This window comes from Coloeus monedula (genome assembly GCF_965178545.1).
Source record: "Coloeus monedula genome assembly, chromosome: 25".
NCBI lineage: Eukaryota > Metazoa > Chordata > Aves > Passeriformes > Corvidae > Coloeus > Coloeus monedula.
The window spans coordinates 4,816,376-4,830,719 of NC_138805.1; the positions used below are offsets into that span (position 1 = coordinate 4,816,376).

A 14,344-nucleotide genomic window follows, 5' to 3' on the forward strand; every position below is an offset into this window, starting at 1 on the left:
CCTCTGAATGCACCCCAAAGAGTCTGGAATGGGTTCACATCCACCAGCATTGCAGATTTGGACCTATGGGTGACACAAACTCAGGCCATGGCAGGGACAGAGGCCACCACAGGGGCTCCTCTTGGGCAGGACTTGCTTTGCTCTGCCCAGCACAGGGCAGCAGAGATCCCAGCAGGGAACTGAGTGGTGTGGATGTCACTTTATGCAGCAGGAACCTCTTCAGCAGCATTCACCCTGGGCTCTGCTGAGCAGCTCTGTCTTGTCACCAGCTCCTCACCCCCTCCCTCCCTCCCTTCCCACTTCACAGGGGACGCACGGAAAGCCCAGCACCCAGAGGTTGCTTTTATGTTCCCCACCCCCCACCTCATTGCTGTTACACCTTGGGCACATTTTGTGCTCCATTTAATCCCATTTGAGAGAGGGCACTGGAGGATAGCGGGAGAGGCTGGGGAGAGGAGCAGGGGAGCGGCAGGAGATGCAGAAAGGCACACAAACAAACAAATAAAAAATTGTACCACAAGGTGAAATTGCATCAACAGCAGCAGGCCTGTGATGGAGATGCATTCTGACAATCCACTTCCCACAATGGCCCTCCACCAGGCTCGGGGAAGAGCCACTTCAGCTGAGAATAGAAACACAGCCGTGCCCTGCTCTGCAGAGGTGCTGCCTCTATTGTGGAGGCTGATCCCGAAGGTAATAGCATTTCTTTTCTGTAGAGCCATGAAGTCAATGTTCTACAGAGCCCCGGGGACCTGTTCTGCCCTCCCTGCCACCAGCACATTCCGGTCCCACGCTGGAATCCAAGGGAAGGCGCCCATCCCCGTCAGAGTCTGCACGGAGAGGAGGGAGGGGGGCAGCCAGCTAATTAGTGGATCAGGGTTTTAATAAGTTTTGTAAAAGGATTAGACACATCTGTGCATGTGAACAGAATGTGCAGAGACAGTCTCTAGGCTGGGATTATCGTGGCTGCCAATCCCTATGCTCTGGGGTAAAAGCCGATCCTTGGCGAGGGTCAGGGATGGATGTCCCTGCCTGGCAGAGCATGCCCATGAGGAGGATTCAGATTCCTACTGGGAAGCCCATGGCAGGGCTACCATCCCAGATAAACTGCCAGTCTGGGGCTGGCATTGCCTCGTTACCACTTTCTGGCACCTCCCAGCCACAGCACAAACCACGTGCCATGGGATGATGTGGAGCCATTCCCAAGCAGGTATCCCAGCTGCACCCTCGGGATCTGCAGCCTGGCATGGGGATCTGCCTGGAATAGGCACAGAATGCTAGGAGGGAGTTTATTTCCATTAACAATTCTAACTGGGGTGAGACAAAGGGCACGGGGGGCTGCCTGAGGATAATCTATGTGATTGTCTTGGCACTTTGGTGACAAACACCATCAGACCCTTGGGCACATCAAAGCAGCAGAACCTTTTCTCCTGCTTTCTGCTCAGCAGCCTCTTCTTTCCCTGCAGGATTGACCTGCCTCCGTCCCACAAACCTGCCCCTCCACCAAAGAGGAAACAGGACATGAAAAGCCACCTGACTCCAGAAGACATCCAGGTAAAAACCTGCAAATTCCTGCCTCTGGCATGGAAATCTGATTCCAAGCAGTGTCCACAGTGCTTGGATTTTGGGAAATGGGGGTTGCAAGAGCAAAGAAGTCCCTGGCGTGAGTTTGAGGGGCAGAAAGTACGGATTTTTCAAGGCCAGGTTGGATGGGGCTCTGAGCAACTTGGTCTAGTGGGAGGTTGGGACTAAATTATCTTTAAGGTCCCTTCCAACCCAAACTGTTCTATGGTTCAGTGACTCTGTGACTTGTCCCCCCAGAATTCCCAGAGTCTGGCACTAATTGAAAGCTGTACCTTGGATTCTGCTGCGCCCCTTCTGTGGATATTGAATTCTGAACGGGTTGGCGTTCAGCTGTGGTGGCACCTGAAGCCGAGGCTGCCCCAAGCTGTGCCAGAGGATAACCCTGGCTCTTCTCATCCCTCTTCTCTCCCCTCCAGGTTGTTCACTTGGACAACATGAAACACGAGGAGGAGATCCAGAAGTTCCCTCTGCAGACTCCCTACTATGACATGGCAGCCCCTGAGCCCTCTCCCTACAGTGACAAAGTGGTAAGGACCGAGGGTGGCACCTCACCCCAGCCCCACCTGGCTCACAGGACCTCTCACCCTAAAAGAGAAAGATCCCCACCATCCACAGCCCAGGACTGCCCTGTCCTGGAGGAAAGCAGCCTCCACGCTCTGATCTCAGCTGTCCATAGGTCCCAGAGCTGTGCCTTTACGGCTCATCCCTCAGTAAAACGCCCTGCCCACCCCAAATTCTCTACCTGAGAGCCATCTACCCCACCCTGGCCACTCCTCACCTCCTGCAAGGAGCCCCTGTTAGAGTTTGCAGCTGCGGGAAGCAGCAGTGAGAGCTTCACAAAGCAATTATCTGCAGGGCAGAGTGTGCCAGCGTTTGACTCTCACTTGACAACAAGTTCTTTAAACCCTTTTTTTTTTGTTTTTCTGGTGTGTGGATTTGTTCAGCCTCAGATGGGGAGATGTTAATGTGAGGCAGCAGCAGCAGGGAGAGATTAAGGGTCAGGAGGAGATGCTGGCAGTCACATGGGAAAGGCTGGTTTGCAAGGAGTGAGGCAATGTGAGATGCAAAGGCACAGGGAACAGAAAACAGGTAAGATCTGAGTGGTTTTTTGATGAGAAACCAGAAAACCATCCTCCTCCCAGGCCTTGGACAATATCCTTTCCCTCCCTCACCCTGTGGCATGGGGATGCTCTGTCTTTTTATCCATAGGAGACAAGATATCCCAGTGAAAATCCTTCAGGTCTCTCCCAAACTCCTCCTCACAAGGAGTTCAGAGCACTGCACGCCCAGCCTGGTGCTTCAGCAGCGTCAACTCCCTGGCTGGAGAAAGGTGTATAAACATCAGCCCAGACCGGAGTAATTTTTTATGAACACCACTAATTACAACCCAGTTCACCCCGGTGTGACCCTGCCAGGTGTGTTCCTGTGCAGATAATGGAAGGACAGGGCCCAGTGCCCTTTAGCTGGCACGAGTCTGCAGTGAGGCAGGTGCCGAGGGCATTGGAAATCAAAAGCCCCAGCTCTGTGCTGAGCCGGGTGGATGTGATCCTATTTACCTCATCCCTAAGGGAAAACTCCCCCTTGGAGCCCTCCCTCAGTCCTGGGGCTGGTCCCCAGCTCTTTCTAATCCTTGCTGAGTTTTAAATGAAACGCAGGATGTTGGAGCAAGACAACTGCTTGGAAAGCATCTGGAAGCTGAATTTCAGGCAAGCAGGGGGATGGAGGAGCTCATTTTGGGAAATAACGAGCAGTCAGTTAATTAAGTGGCAGAGTTAGTGATGTGAGATGGGGCCTGATGGGTTGCTGCTCTGTAACCATGGGAACAGAGTTTGCTGCTCCCAGTCCTGGCCGGAGAAGATGCATTTCCATGTCCCACACCTGGCACTGGCTGCTCCTCACCCATGGATTCAGCCAGGAGGTGATGGACTGTGGAGCTCTCGTTTCATTTGGCCCACGAAGAACTGGCTCTGCAGTGAGGATGTGGTGTCTGGGGCACTCCAGCTGCTGCCACAGCTCTTGGCACGGGCCTGGCACAGCTGTGGATGAGCCCTGTCCCTGGTCAGCTTGGCCAGGAGCATGTCAGGCTCGCCCATCACGTACCTGTGCCGTGCTCTGGCTCTCTGCCACAGCAGCAGGATGAAGCTTGCTCCCATTCCTTGCTAAACCACTGCATCCTTTGGGCAGGCAGCTGGCTGTTCCAGTTTGGGACTGGCAAGGGAGAGAAGGGTGTCCTTGGCTGCCAAGGAATGCTGATTTGGCTGGATTCTTCCCAGATCACACAGGCAGGACACGCTGCCACAGCCAGGCCAGGGGTGGGTGGTGTTGCCCGGCCACGCTTTGCAAAGGAACAAGCTTTGCTTTCCTCCCTGCAAGGAAAAAAGTGACCTGCATCACTTTTTTCACCCCTTTTTCACTGCAGAAGCCTCCATGGAGTCTGAGGAGTGGGAACCTCCAGGGAACAGCAGTAGGGATGGTGGTGGTTACCAAACCAGCACCACGGGATGGAGCGAGAGCTGCCCAATCCTTCACCCGAGGGCTGGGTCAGCTGGAGGATGAGGAGGGAAGCACATCCCTGGTCTCTGCCAGGCTCGCTTTGGCACAGCCCTGCTCCCACCGTGCCCAAAATGCAGATGCAGGCGGCTGCTCTGGGGTATCCATGGTTCTGGGATCCTTGAGAGGGAAAGGCACAGCAGAAGGGCAGGATATTCTTGTTCTGCCTGTATTTCATCCGGAGATTTGGCTTGGGAGGGGAGTGAAGAAGATGAGAGTGGAAGGGAGCGGATTCTGCAGGAAAACGGGGAGGGTGCACTCAGCTTTAAATGAATTGTGCAAAACCTCGTAATTTGGGATAAACCAGATTTATCACGAGGCGGCATGAAAGGCACTGCCTGGGGTTGGCGATTTCACAGCACTAGAACGGGAGTCAGGGAGTGATTAGAGATGGAAAAGAGCGAGGGAGGGGGGGAATGGGAGAGGTGCCAGGAGAAAATAAAAGAGGCAGGTGGAGGAGGAACCTCCAGAGAGGGTGTGCAGGGACGTGTGTGTGGACGTGTGCTGGCAGGGGACCAGGACAAAGGGAGAGGCTGGGGCACGTCAGCAGGGTCAGGATACCTGCAGGAGGGAGCAGAACTGGGAATGAATATGTATTTTCAGGTGTTGCAGGCTGTGGGAAAGCCAGCACAGAGCTGACAGCCCCAAAACGCCCGAGGACAGCGGCGTGGACACTGAGGCTGCAGGAGTGCGTGTAGGGGTGGGGGGGCTGCCTGCAGTGATTTCTTGGAGCAATTTTGGCGTAACAGCGAGGATATCAGAGCAGGAAGGGGATGGAGAGTGTGTTTGAGGTGTGTGGGTGCAGGCAGGTGTGCTCTGCCTGTGCTTTCGTGTCAGGTGGATGCTCCGGGCGTGTGTGAGAGGCAGCAAGAGCCAGAGAGAGGTGGAGGCAGGAGTGAGTGGAGGAGCAGAGCTGTGATGAGTGTCCGTGTCAGCAGGGCCCATTTGCACAGGTAGAAGGGGAAGTTTCATTGCTGCAGACAGCAAAATAATTCCTCTGGGTTTGCAGGGCAATTACCGGGGTGCCGATGGCGCTGATTTACACCGAGCGCTTGCGTGAGGCAGTGCCGGGCCTTGTATACAAGGCACATTATTGATATTGTAATAAATTCTGCTCTCAACAGGCAGCAAGGAGCAGGAGGGAGCCCAAGAGTGGGAGAAAGGGAGAGAAATCCATGGAGAAAACACCTCCTGTGGGGAGAAAGCGGGAGAGGAGTGAGGCAAAGTAGACAGGATAGGAGTGAGGAGGTGAGATTTAGTCTGCCTTTCTCCAGGAGCAGGGGAGGTACTGAGATACAAAATTCAGGGGGAAAGAGCTCTGCAGGGCCTAGGTTTAGGTCTGAGACTGGAGCTGGCATTGCTGATATTCCTAAATGGCCAAGCTCTGGGTCCAGACACGAGGCAGAGGCTCCATAGGACGCGCAGCTTTCATGCCAATAACACGCCACTGCCATCTGGCCACCAAGGGCAGGGCAGAGGTGACCTCCAGCCCTCTGCTCCTCCAGCCTCCAGCTTTGCTGAGCACTGGGAATGCTGCTGCAGCCCCGTTCCCCATCATTCCCCTCATCCCCGTGGCTGAGGGGCAGGATCAGAGAGCCGAGCCCTGGCACAGGCCAGCGCAGCAGGCAGGGATAATCACTGACTGAACAACCCCTTCCAGCAGCAGGCACTCAACCAGCTCATCACAGGGCTATAAACTTCTGAAAACGGCTCAGCCACAGCTGGTGGGTGGCTGAGGACACTTCCAAACAAAGAGGAGAAAAACACTTTCAAATTAAACGCCTTTTGCATCATTGCCATGTGGTGCAGCCATTTTGGAAAGGGGAGAGAGAGCCTGGAAAGCTGTTTTGTTTGGATGAGACAACTCTCTCCTCTCAGAGAGGCTCAGCAGATGCCTGGCTAATGCTGGCACCGAAACCAGCCCTAAAAGTGAGGATTAAAGAAACTCCACGGGGCAAGAAGCCAGGATCCCCCTCACACCGTGGGTGTGTGGCACCGAGGCTCCTCCTGGTGATCCGTATTCCCCACGGAGCCACGAGCTCTCTGGGCCATCCTGCCTTCCAGGCTTCTCCCGTTAGTATTTGCATGAAGCATGCCCGGCTAGGAATGATCAGACAAATTGGATAATACTCCATTCATGCAGTTCTTGCTGATAAGCCTGCTTAGGGAAGGAACACCCAGAAATATTTCCATGCCAAAGGAGGATGCTTTCAGCATCTCTTAGGCCGTGTTACAATGACAAAACCGTGCTGCAGAGTTAATCTGCAGTGCCAAGCTGTGCAGCCAAGCCTCCTGTTAAAAGAGGCGCTTCAGAACTCCACAGTCCCCACACCGGTGCAAAACAGCTGTGGTGGCCAAGCAGTGTCATTGCCCTGTGGCCGTGCCTTTGGAGTTCTGGCTCTAAAGCCATTCCCTCCTGGTATCTCCTTCCCAAACCCCCAAACTCAAACCAATGATTTTCACTCATGTCCCCAAACCTGAGTTTGCAATGAATCCCAAATTCTTGGGTCAAAACAGAGAGCTCAGGTGCGTAATAAGGTCTGAATTCACTGATCCAGCCCCAGCTAAGGAGAATGCTGATCCCAGAGGGGTTCAGTGGAAGACGAGAGCAGCGAGATGCTGCTGGGAGCAGCCCCAGGGAAGGGGCAGTGGCTGGGAGTGCTGCCAGCCGGGGCTGGGTCACTCAGCTCTGCATTTGGGGGAGCAGTGCCTTCGGGACTTTTGCTTTGATTTGGGATTTTACCTGACTGATTATTCATTACCTCCCTACCTCCCTCTTTTTAACCGTTTTTTCTTCCTCCTCCTCTCCCTCCTCACCCTTTTCTTCTTTCTTCCCCTTCACCCCCCGTGTCCTGTCTCACCCCTCACCATCTGCACGGACCCTCTGTCCTCACTCCCCACCTCCCCCCGACTCCTCCCTCGTGTCCCCCCACCGCCTTGCTGCTCTCTTCTCTCCAGAACCCTGGCAACAAGGACTGTGATGTCCAGTATGCAGAGCTGGACACGTCCGCTCTGGCCGCGTCACCCAGCCCTCGGACCTCCATCCATGCTGGCGGAGACCTAGTCGAGTATGCAACCATCCAGCCCAACTTACGCTAGCGCATGTCACTCTAGGCCCTTTCCCCTCAGTTCTGGCCTCAAGGTACACATGGCACTCTGCCTTCCTCACTGCACCCCTCAAAGTCACCGCTGCCCTCTCCCTGGATTCCTCCCTCCCTGTGGAGCGCTCCCTCTGCGTCCCGTCTGTCCCTCCCTGCCTGCTCTGTCTCTCTCTCCACTGCCCTGGTGTTTGGGGGTGCTGCCAGGAATGCCTTTGCCTTGCCTTGTCTCTCTGCATGCTCTTTTCTCTGTGTTTCCCTTCGCTTCCTGCAGCCAGGCATGTGTGAGAGGGGCAGAGGGTTCATGGCTTCGTGTCAGAGCAGGGGTTTGCCCCCGGCTCCAGGTGGGTTGGAAGTTCCTGCTCTGGTTCGGGGAATTTCTGCAGCACCTGTGAGGAATCAGGAGTCAGAGATGCTAAGAGGGCTTTTCCAGGCCAGGACAAGGAGGGGAGGGAAAGGAAAAGGGGGCTGGTGGAAAGGGGAAATTAAAAAAAAAAAGAGCTTGTGTGCATGTGGAAGTAACTGTAGAGAAGACGGAGCATATGTGCATGTGTGAAAGAACAAGGTGGGAGAGGATGTGAGAGAATATGGGAACACCTAAAGGTTCCTGCAGCTGAGAGACTCTGGATAAGAGGCAGGCAGAGAGCGACTGCATGCGACAGGAACAGGGCTGGCGTGGCGTGGCCTTGGTGCAGGCGGCAAGTTTGGGTGCTTGGGAGAGAGATTGTTTCCCTTGGTGTTCTCCTTCTCAAAACTAGACCCACACTGAGCCCTGTTCTCCTGATCAAGTGTGACCAAACTTTTTCAAGCTCAGGTCCTGTGGCAGGGAGTGATTAGGGCTCAGTTGGTTTTTCTGGACCATCTCCAGTGACCCTTTGAATGCTGGTTTTTTAGTCGAAAGGGGTGACTTCAGCTCTTCCTACATTCCCTTGCCCCATAATCACAGCTTTTTCTCAGTTGTTAAAGCCACCAGGTCCCCGAAAGGGAGACATCTCTCCTTTCCCACCTTTGCTGGATGATGAGAAGAGTTTTTGGCCAAGGAAATGCCACTGGTACCCCTCTCCTTGGCTCCAGCTCTCCGTCACTCCCGCGTATTCCCGAAGCTGTGGTGACTCCAGGTTCTGCCTTGCTCCTTCCCCTTTATTTTGCTGCCTTTCCAGCAGCAGGAAGGGGCTGTGGGTGTAAAGGGGAAGAGAAAAGGCAGATGGCAAATGTAGAGGTGCTTTGCAGGTCCCTGAATCCCTCCTGGTCACCCCAGGTAGACCAAACGAGGCTCAAGAGAAGCGGCAGCTTGGGGCTGGAAAGGGACAGCTTGGAGAAGATAAAGGGAAGGAAGGAAACGAGGATAAGCAGGAGGAAAATGGCATTTCTACAAAGCCCCCTGGACAATCCTGTTGCTGAGGGTGTCCCTGAGATGAGGAACTCGGTGGGTGAGGGTGCAGCACACACACCCCCGGGTGCCACGTGTGCAGGGGGCTGCTCCGGTTTGCCTCTATCCCTGTTTCCCTGGTTTTCCCGTGCTGGAAGCAGCCCTGTAGTTCCCCTGCCGTAGCTGAAGCCCTCCTAGGTGAGTGTCTGCAGCAGCCCCGGCCGGAGCAGATCCGTAACCTCTCTCTCTTGCGGTGTCTCACCCACTCCTGCTCCCAGAATGAGGATCAAGGTCTTCGTAGACGTAACGAGCGAGAGTGGACAGTAAGTTTTGGACTGGTTTGGTTTTTCCTTCTCTCCATTTGCGTGTGGGGGGCTGTTTGTCACTGGACAGAGGGGCTGGGCAGCTCCCAGGCACTTCCAGCCTCCTGCATCCTGTCTCAGATGAGAATTCCAGCCCTGAGGAAGGGGTGGTTGAACCAGCCACTCTCCTTCATGTCCTCACCTCCCGTTCCCAACAGATTCTTGGGCTGCTCCCACTGCTCCAAACAAGGCAAGAGCTCCCTAATCCATCTTGGGAGGTCTCGCCTCGTCCTCCCCAGGGAGGGGAATTTTATTGTCAGCAAAAGGACAGTAATCCTCCAAATCCAAATTTGGAAATCCTCCCAGTCTCTCTGAAGTAAAAATAAAGCCAGTCATATGGCGCTTTGAAGGTGTAATCTCCCTGCTAAGACACACCACAGATCAGGGCAATTTCAATTTTTTTGATGCTTTTTTAATTATTTCCTCCCCCTTCACCTCCCCACACTCTGGCTCTCGGTTTTGCTTGGGAATTTCTTGTCCCTGTTGCAGCAAGAATAGCTGGAAACCATCAGACTTGGATCAGGAGCACAACAAATCAGTGACCAGAGTTCAGGTTCCCATTTCCAAATTGCAGAAGTAAAGCAAAGAGGTGGCCCCTTATTAGTTTCCCATTTTTAAATGAGGATATCAGCCCTGCCTTGACTCCAAAAGGGTGGAGAGGAGGATTTGGGAGAGAAACAGCGAGGAGGGAAATGTTTGGGGTGATTGATGGTGTGAGGTGCTGTAGGAACACAGACCAGGTACGTACCAGAGGCAGCAGGGGAAGAGAGAAGCATGCTGTGAGAAGGAATGCAACGTTCTGAGCAAGTTTTCTGCATAATTAATACTTGCATGTGTCTGAATGCACCCTTCTTCATAGGTTCTTGCTCTGTATTTTGGGAATTTCAGCTCCATCTTTTTATTTCCTGAACCCAGGGGTGAGTCCCTCTGTCCCACGTGCCCTCAGTTTTGTCCTCACAGAAGCCCAAGCTCAGGATCACTGGTTCCTGCTCATCCCTGACACATCAGTGTTTGTTCTTCACTCAGGATGGGGATTATCCAAGAACTCCCTCACAGATAGAGCATCAAACAGAGCAGGAACATGCCCAGGGATACCTAAAGTCATGGCCATGCTTGGAAGTGGAAAACCAGCTTGAATGCCCCGAGTGGGGAGTTCAGACCCAGGGGAGGAGAGGATGTGAGGCTCCCAACACCATGAGGAAATGCTGCTTTTTTGGGTTCCCAGTGTATTTTCTGTCCCCCAACACCTACAGCCCCTGCACTGGCTGCTCCACAGTGGGACAGCAGCTTTGTGTGGCTGTCACTCAACAGAGCTGCTTCTTCCTGGCCATCAGCCTGTGCTGCTGCATCCCAAAATTCAAAACCAGCAGCTGAGGAGGGTCAGGGTAGTAGCAGCCCAAAATTTCAGGGGTTTTGAGCAGCAGGGCCTTTTCCCAGCCAGGAAAACACAGGTGAGCACATTCCATGAGTGCAAAAATGTGTTTGCCTTGAGCTTGGCCAAGCAGAGAAAAAACCATTACCCATCCAACTCTCACCTGTAAAATCTTCAGATTTCCCAAAAAACACAGCAGAGAAATGCTCGGGTCACTGAGAAGGAGTTTTTCACTTTCAGACCAGTAAGAACTCATTATTCTGAGATGATTAAAAGTACAGGACATGGTCAGCTGCTGCACACCTCCTGTTACCCAAAGAGTTGTTCTGCAAACAGGAGAAAAGATGGAATTGGGTGTGGAGGGATGGAGAAGGGTTGAGGGTAAGTCATGGCAGAAATGAAAGCTCCCTAATTCAATCAAATAAAGCCTGTTTAAAGGTAATCTGCCAGGCTGTCTGAAATGGATAGATTGCTGACATCCCCTTTAATCAAGCTCTTGGAAATAAAACTGAGAGGGGAGGGTGTAACCCAGATAATGAAGAATTGCATGGAGTCATGCTGGAGACGAAGGCAATTGGGAGAAGTCAGGTGGGGGAAGGTGGTAGAATCGTGTGCCAGTTCAATTTAATTAGTTCATTATCCCTAATTTAATTTCAAACTTCGTTAAAGATAAATTAGATTGGGGAAAAGTCACAGTGGGACTGGGGAAGGAAGTCAAAGGGCACCGGCTGCTAAATATGTTAAAAAACACCAGGCTGGTTTTGTTCTCCTCCCTTTTGCCACTTAGAAATGAGTTCAGGGAACAAAGCAGGAGCAGAGCAGCTCCTGGTTCAGGTGCTGAGGAAAGGTAAAAGGAGACAGGGAATTCCCTTCCTTTGGCCCTGACATTCTCCAGCTGCCCCCACCTGTGAGGAGTGAGCGCAAAACAGGGGCCAGCAAGAAAAGAAGGATTTGTTTGCCCTCACCTGTGCAAACAGAAGGGCTGACAGAACTGCACTTGGTGTCTTTGGCAATGCTTCACGGGCTCCTGTCTCGTGGCCACATGAACTGGGAGATAAGCAGGAAGAAAAACACTCTCCTGACCCAGCATATTGTCACAGCCAGCCCATAAAGAGCGTCTGACAACCCCTCTTGCTGCCCCCTGATCACACCCAGGGGTCTCTCTCCTAGGAGACCTTTCTGTCCATGAGACCTGCACACAGCACTATCACATCCTCGGCTTTTCTCTGGCACGCTCAAAAAGCACATAAACCTCCCCTCCCACTTAATTGGTAACAAATTACAAGAAACCCCCTTCGCCTGCTTTGTCTCACTAAATTTCTGTAATTAAGACAACTTCCCTTTCAGCTTAGCTTAACGCAGAAAATTAATGATCTCTATAAAGCAGGAGGAGAGCAAGGCTAAATACAGTTTTTCCCCCTCGCAGGTGTGGAAAAGGGTTTTGTTGAGTGTGAGAGTTTTTGAGAGTAGATTGTACAGGGAGAGGGCTTTGCACCTCCCATTCTCCCTGTCTGTGAGCCCTTTTTTATCTCTTTTTATCAGCTGGGGCCATCAGAAGAACAGCAAACATTTATTTAAGGTTGAGGTAGAGTTAGTGGGGCTTTTTCATGGCCCCTGCCTTGGGTTCCTCCAGTTAAAGAGCTGTAATGCTGCACTTGTCCACATTTTCACTTGGCAATTAAAAGGCTGAAGTGGACAAAGCTGTGGGAATGGCCCTCCCAAATTTAGGAGACCAGCACAGCAGTTCCACTACTGACTTTTAAAAGCTCATTCTGTAGGATAAACAGTTTTGCCAGTGGAAGGGAAATGAAAATGAGGTTGACCTCAGCACTGCTGCTGTTTCCCTGGGGCTTAGGCAAAATTTCCCTCACTGGGCTCAGCCAAGCTGTTCCCAAAATTGCCTTCATTCCTCTCCCAGCGGCCTGAGCCATCAATAAATTATTCTCAACACCTTGTTTTCTATAGGGTTTTTTTTTTTTCCAAGATCCTGGTGAAATATTCATCCAGGAGCTGGCAGCAGATGACCCGAGTGGGCTGTTCTGTTCCTTCCGGCTGTTCCTCCTGAGGGCCAGACCCTTGTCCTTTCCACTAAAATGACTGTTCCTGGGATTTTGAAAGGCAACAAGGAAGGACTCAAGGGCAAGTTGCTTGCTTCAAACAGCCCCCGCTCAAACCACAGGCATCCAAGTGTTTTCCAGCGCTGTTTGCTCCCTCTTGGAGAAGAAATTATCTCCGGCTGAGCACCCCTGAGCGCAGGTTGGCTTTAAAAACAGCCTCGCTAAATGTCCGTCCTGCTTGGGTCATCCTGCAGGGTTTCCAAAGCAGGAAAGGGTCTGGGAGTAGGGAGGAATCCTTCCCATCTGCTGCCACCCTCTGGGGAGCCGCAGCCCTGGGCTGTGGGAGTGATGCTCCCTCGACCCCAGGAGAGCGAAGCACCCACACACACCCCGGCAAAATCACGGGCCCGACAGAGCAGCCTCTGGTTTGAAAGTGGTTTTATGTTCTCTGCAGTTGATTTGACTCACAAAACCGGCCCCGAGGCTTCTCGGGGAGCTGTTCACACACGTAAAGCCGAGCACTCCTGTCTCCCATGTAAACATCAGACACAGTAACCTTATTTTGCATGCCAAGTCCCCGGTAGGACACAGGTGCCCTTTAAATGGAAAAGCAGGGGGCTGGCTGAGATTAATGACACTTTCAAGCACTGCTTTTCCAAAAGTCAGGTGTGGAAAGAGTTAGAAAGTGTGAAAATAAACTGCCCTTCCTTGGCTGGCTGCTTGTTTTGTCCAGAGAGCAGAGTATTTACAGACAAGGGACAAACCGTGCCCCGTCCATCCATATTCATCAACAATCCGGATATTTCAGGGAGTCAGACCAAAACTTTGCAGTGTGAGGATTTATCACCTGGGTTTCCATTTTCCTGAAGCAGTGAGCTCGGTAATCTGTTTAATATTCCACCCTGCTTGCTCTCCGTGTGTCTCAGCAAGGAACTGAAGAGCTGTGTGTGTTTTCTGGCCGGTGATCCCGGAGTTTTCACCCGTTGACTTTTGTCTCTACTTGCAGAACTTTGGAAAGTGTCACTCAGAGATATCGAATGCGAGTGATTACCTGACCCGCTGTTACTCACATGAAGATCGATATCTGGAGAAGATCCCTCATGTCTATGCCCCCTTGTCAGACCTCCCACAAGATCTTTATCCTCACCATTCCGACATCTCCTTCTGCTGCCCACCTCCCGGCTCCCGGGCTCCTTACATCTGTCCTAAGGAACAGTATGTGTAAAGTGTCAACACAGCAAAAAAAAAAAGGAAGAAACTCATGATTTTCACCTCTCCTGTCGCTCAACAACCAAGGCCTTCCAGCCACCCTCCCTTTGCCATTGCTCATTTTATCGATTGATTTTAAATCCGGGTGCAATTGCCATGATTAGTTCAAAGCGTCTGCCTGGCTTGCTAATGCTCAAGGGAACACTCTGCCTTCTCCCACGTCTCCTCCAGTACCTGCATCTTTCTTTTCTCCTCCTGGCTCTGTGTGTGCATGTGTCTGTGGGTGACAGCTGCCCCGTGGTGGATGGGATGTGCCCAACCCGCTCCAGTGTCCGTAGGTTTTTCCCCTGTGTCCATCCCCGCCCTCTTTGCACCGGAGTAGCCGGGTGTGGGTTCTTCACAGCCCTCGCTCCAGCTTGTGTGAGGTTTTACAGCACAGCCAGCGCTCACATCTGAGCCTGTGGCTTTTTCTTTCTTTTCTTTTTTTTTTTAACCCCTGGCTCCTTTTCCCCCTCGGAAGTGGGGATAGCAAATCCCCGTTGTGAAGAGCTAAACAGCCAAGATTGCTGAACCAAATCATAAGATGCTTATAATGAAAGATGCTCAAAACCAACCCCAAAATAGAGATCAGGACTTGGTTTAGGTGGTTTGTTTTGTTCCTTTTCCCTTCCTGCTCCCACTCCCAATCTCTTGGATTGACTCTTTTAAAGGGGACATATTTTGGAGTCAACACATTTGGAGAA

The 14,344-nt window shown here is 52.3% G+C and overlaps 1 protein-coding gene across 1 annotated transcript in view; it reads left to right on the top strand.

Moving 5' to 3' along the window:
- NECTIN1 (nectin cell adhesion molecule 1) overlaps positions 1–13,617 on the top strand; it is a gene marked incomplete at its 3' end in the record, with an annotated part of 87,429 nt that extends 73,812 nt beyond the window's left edge. Inside the window, exons 7-9 of the mRNA XM_082296994.1 lie at positions 1,467–1,554; positions 2,001–2,111; positions 13,399–13,617. Coding sequence (XP_082153120.1) covers positions 1,467–1,554; positions 2,001–2,111; positions 13,399–13,617 — 418 coding nt within the window. The remainder of the gene's footprint in view (positions 1–1,466; positions 1,555–2,000; positions 2,112–13,398) is intronic.
- Between the last annotated feature and the right edge of the window lie 727 nt (positions 13,618–14,344).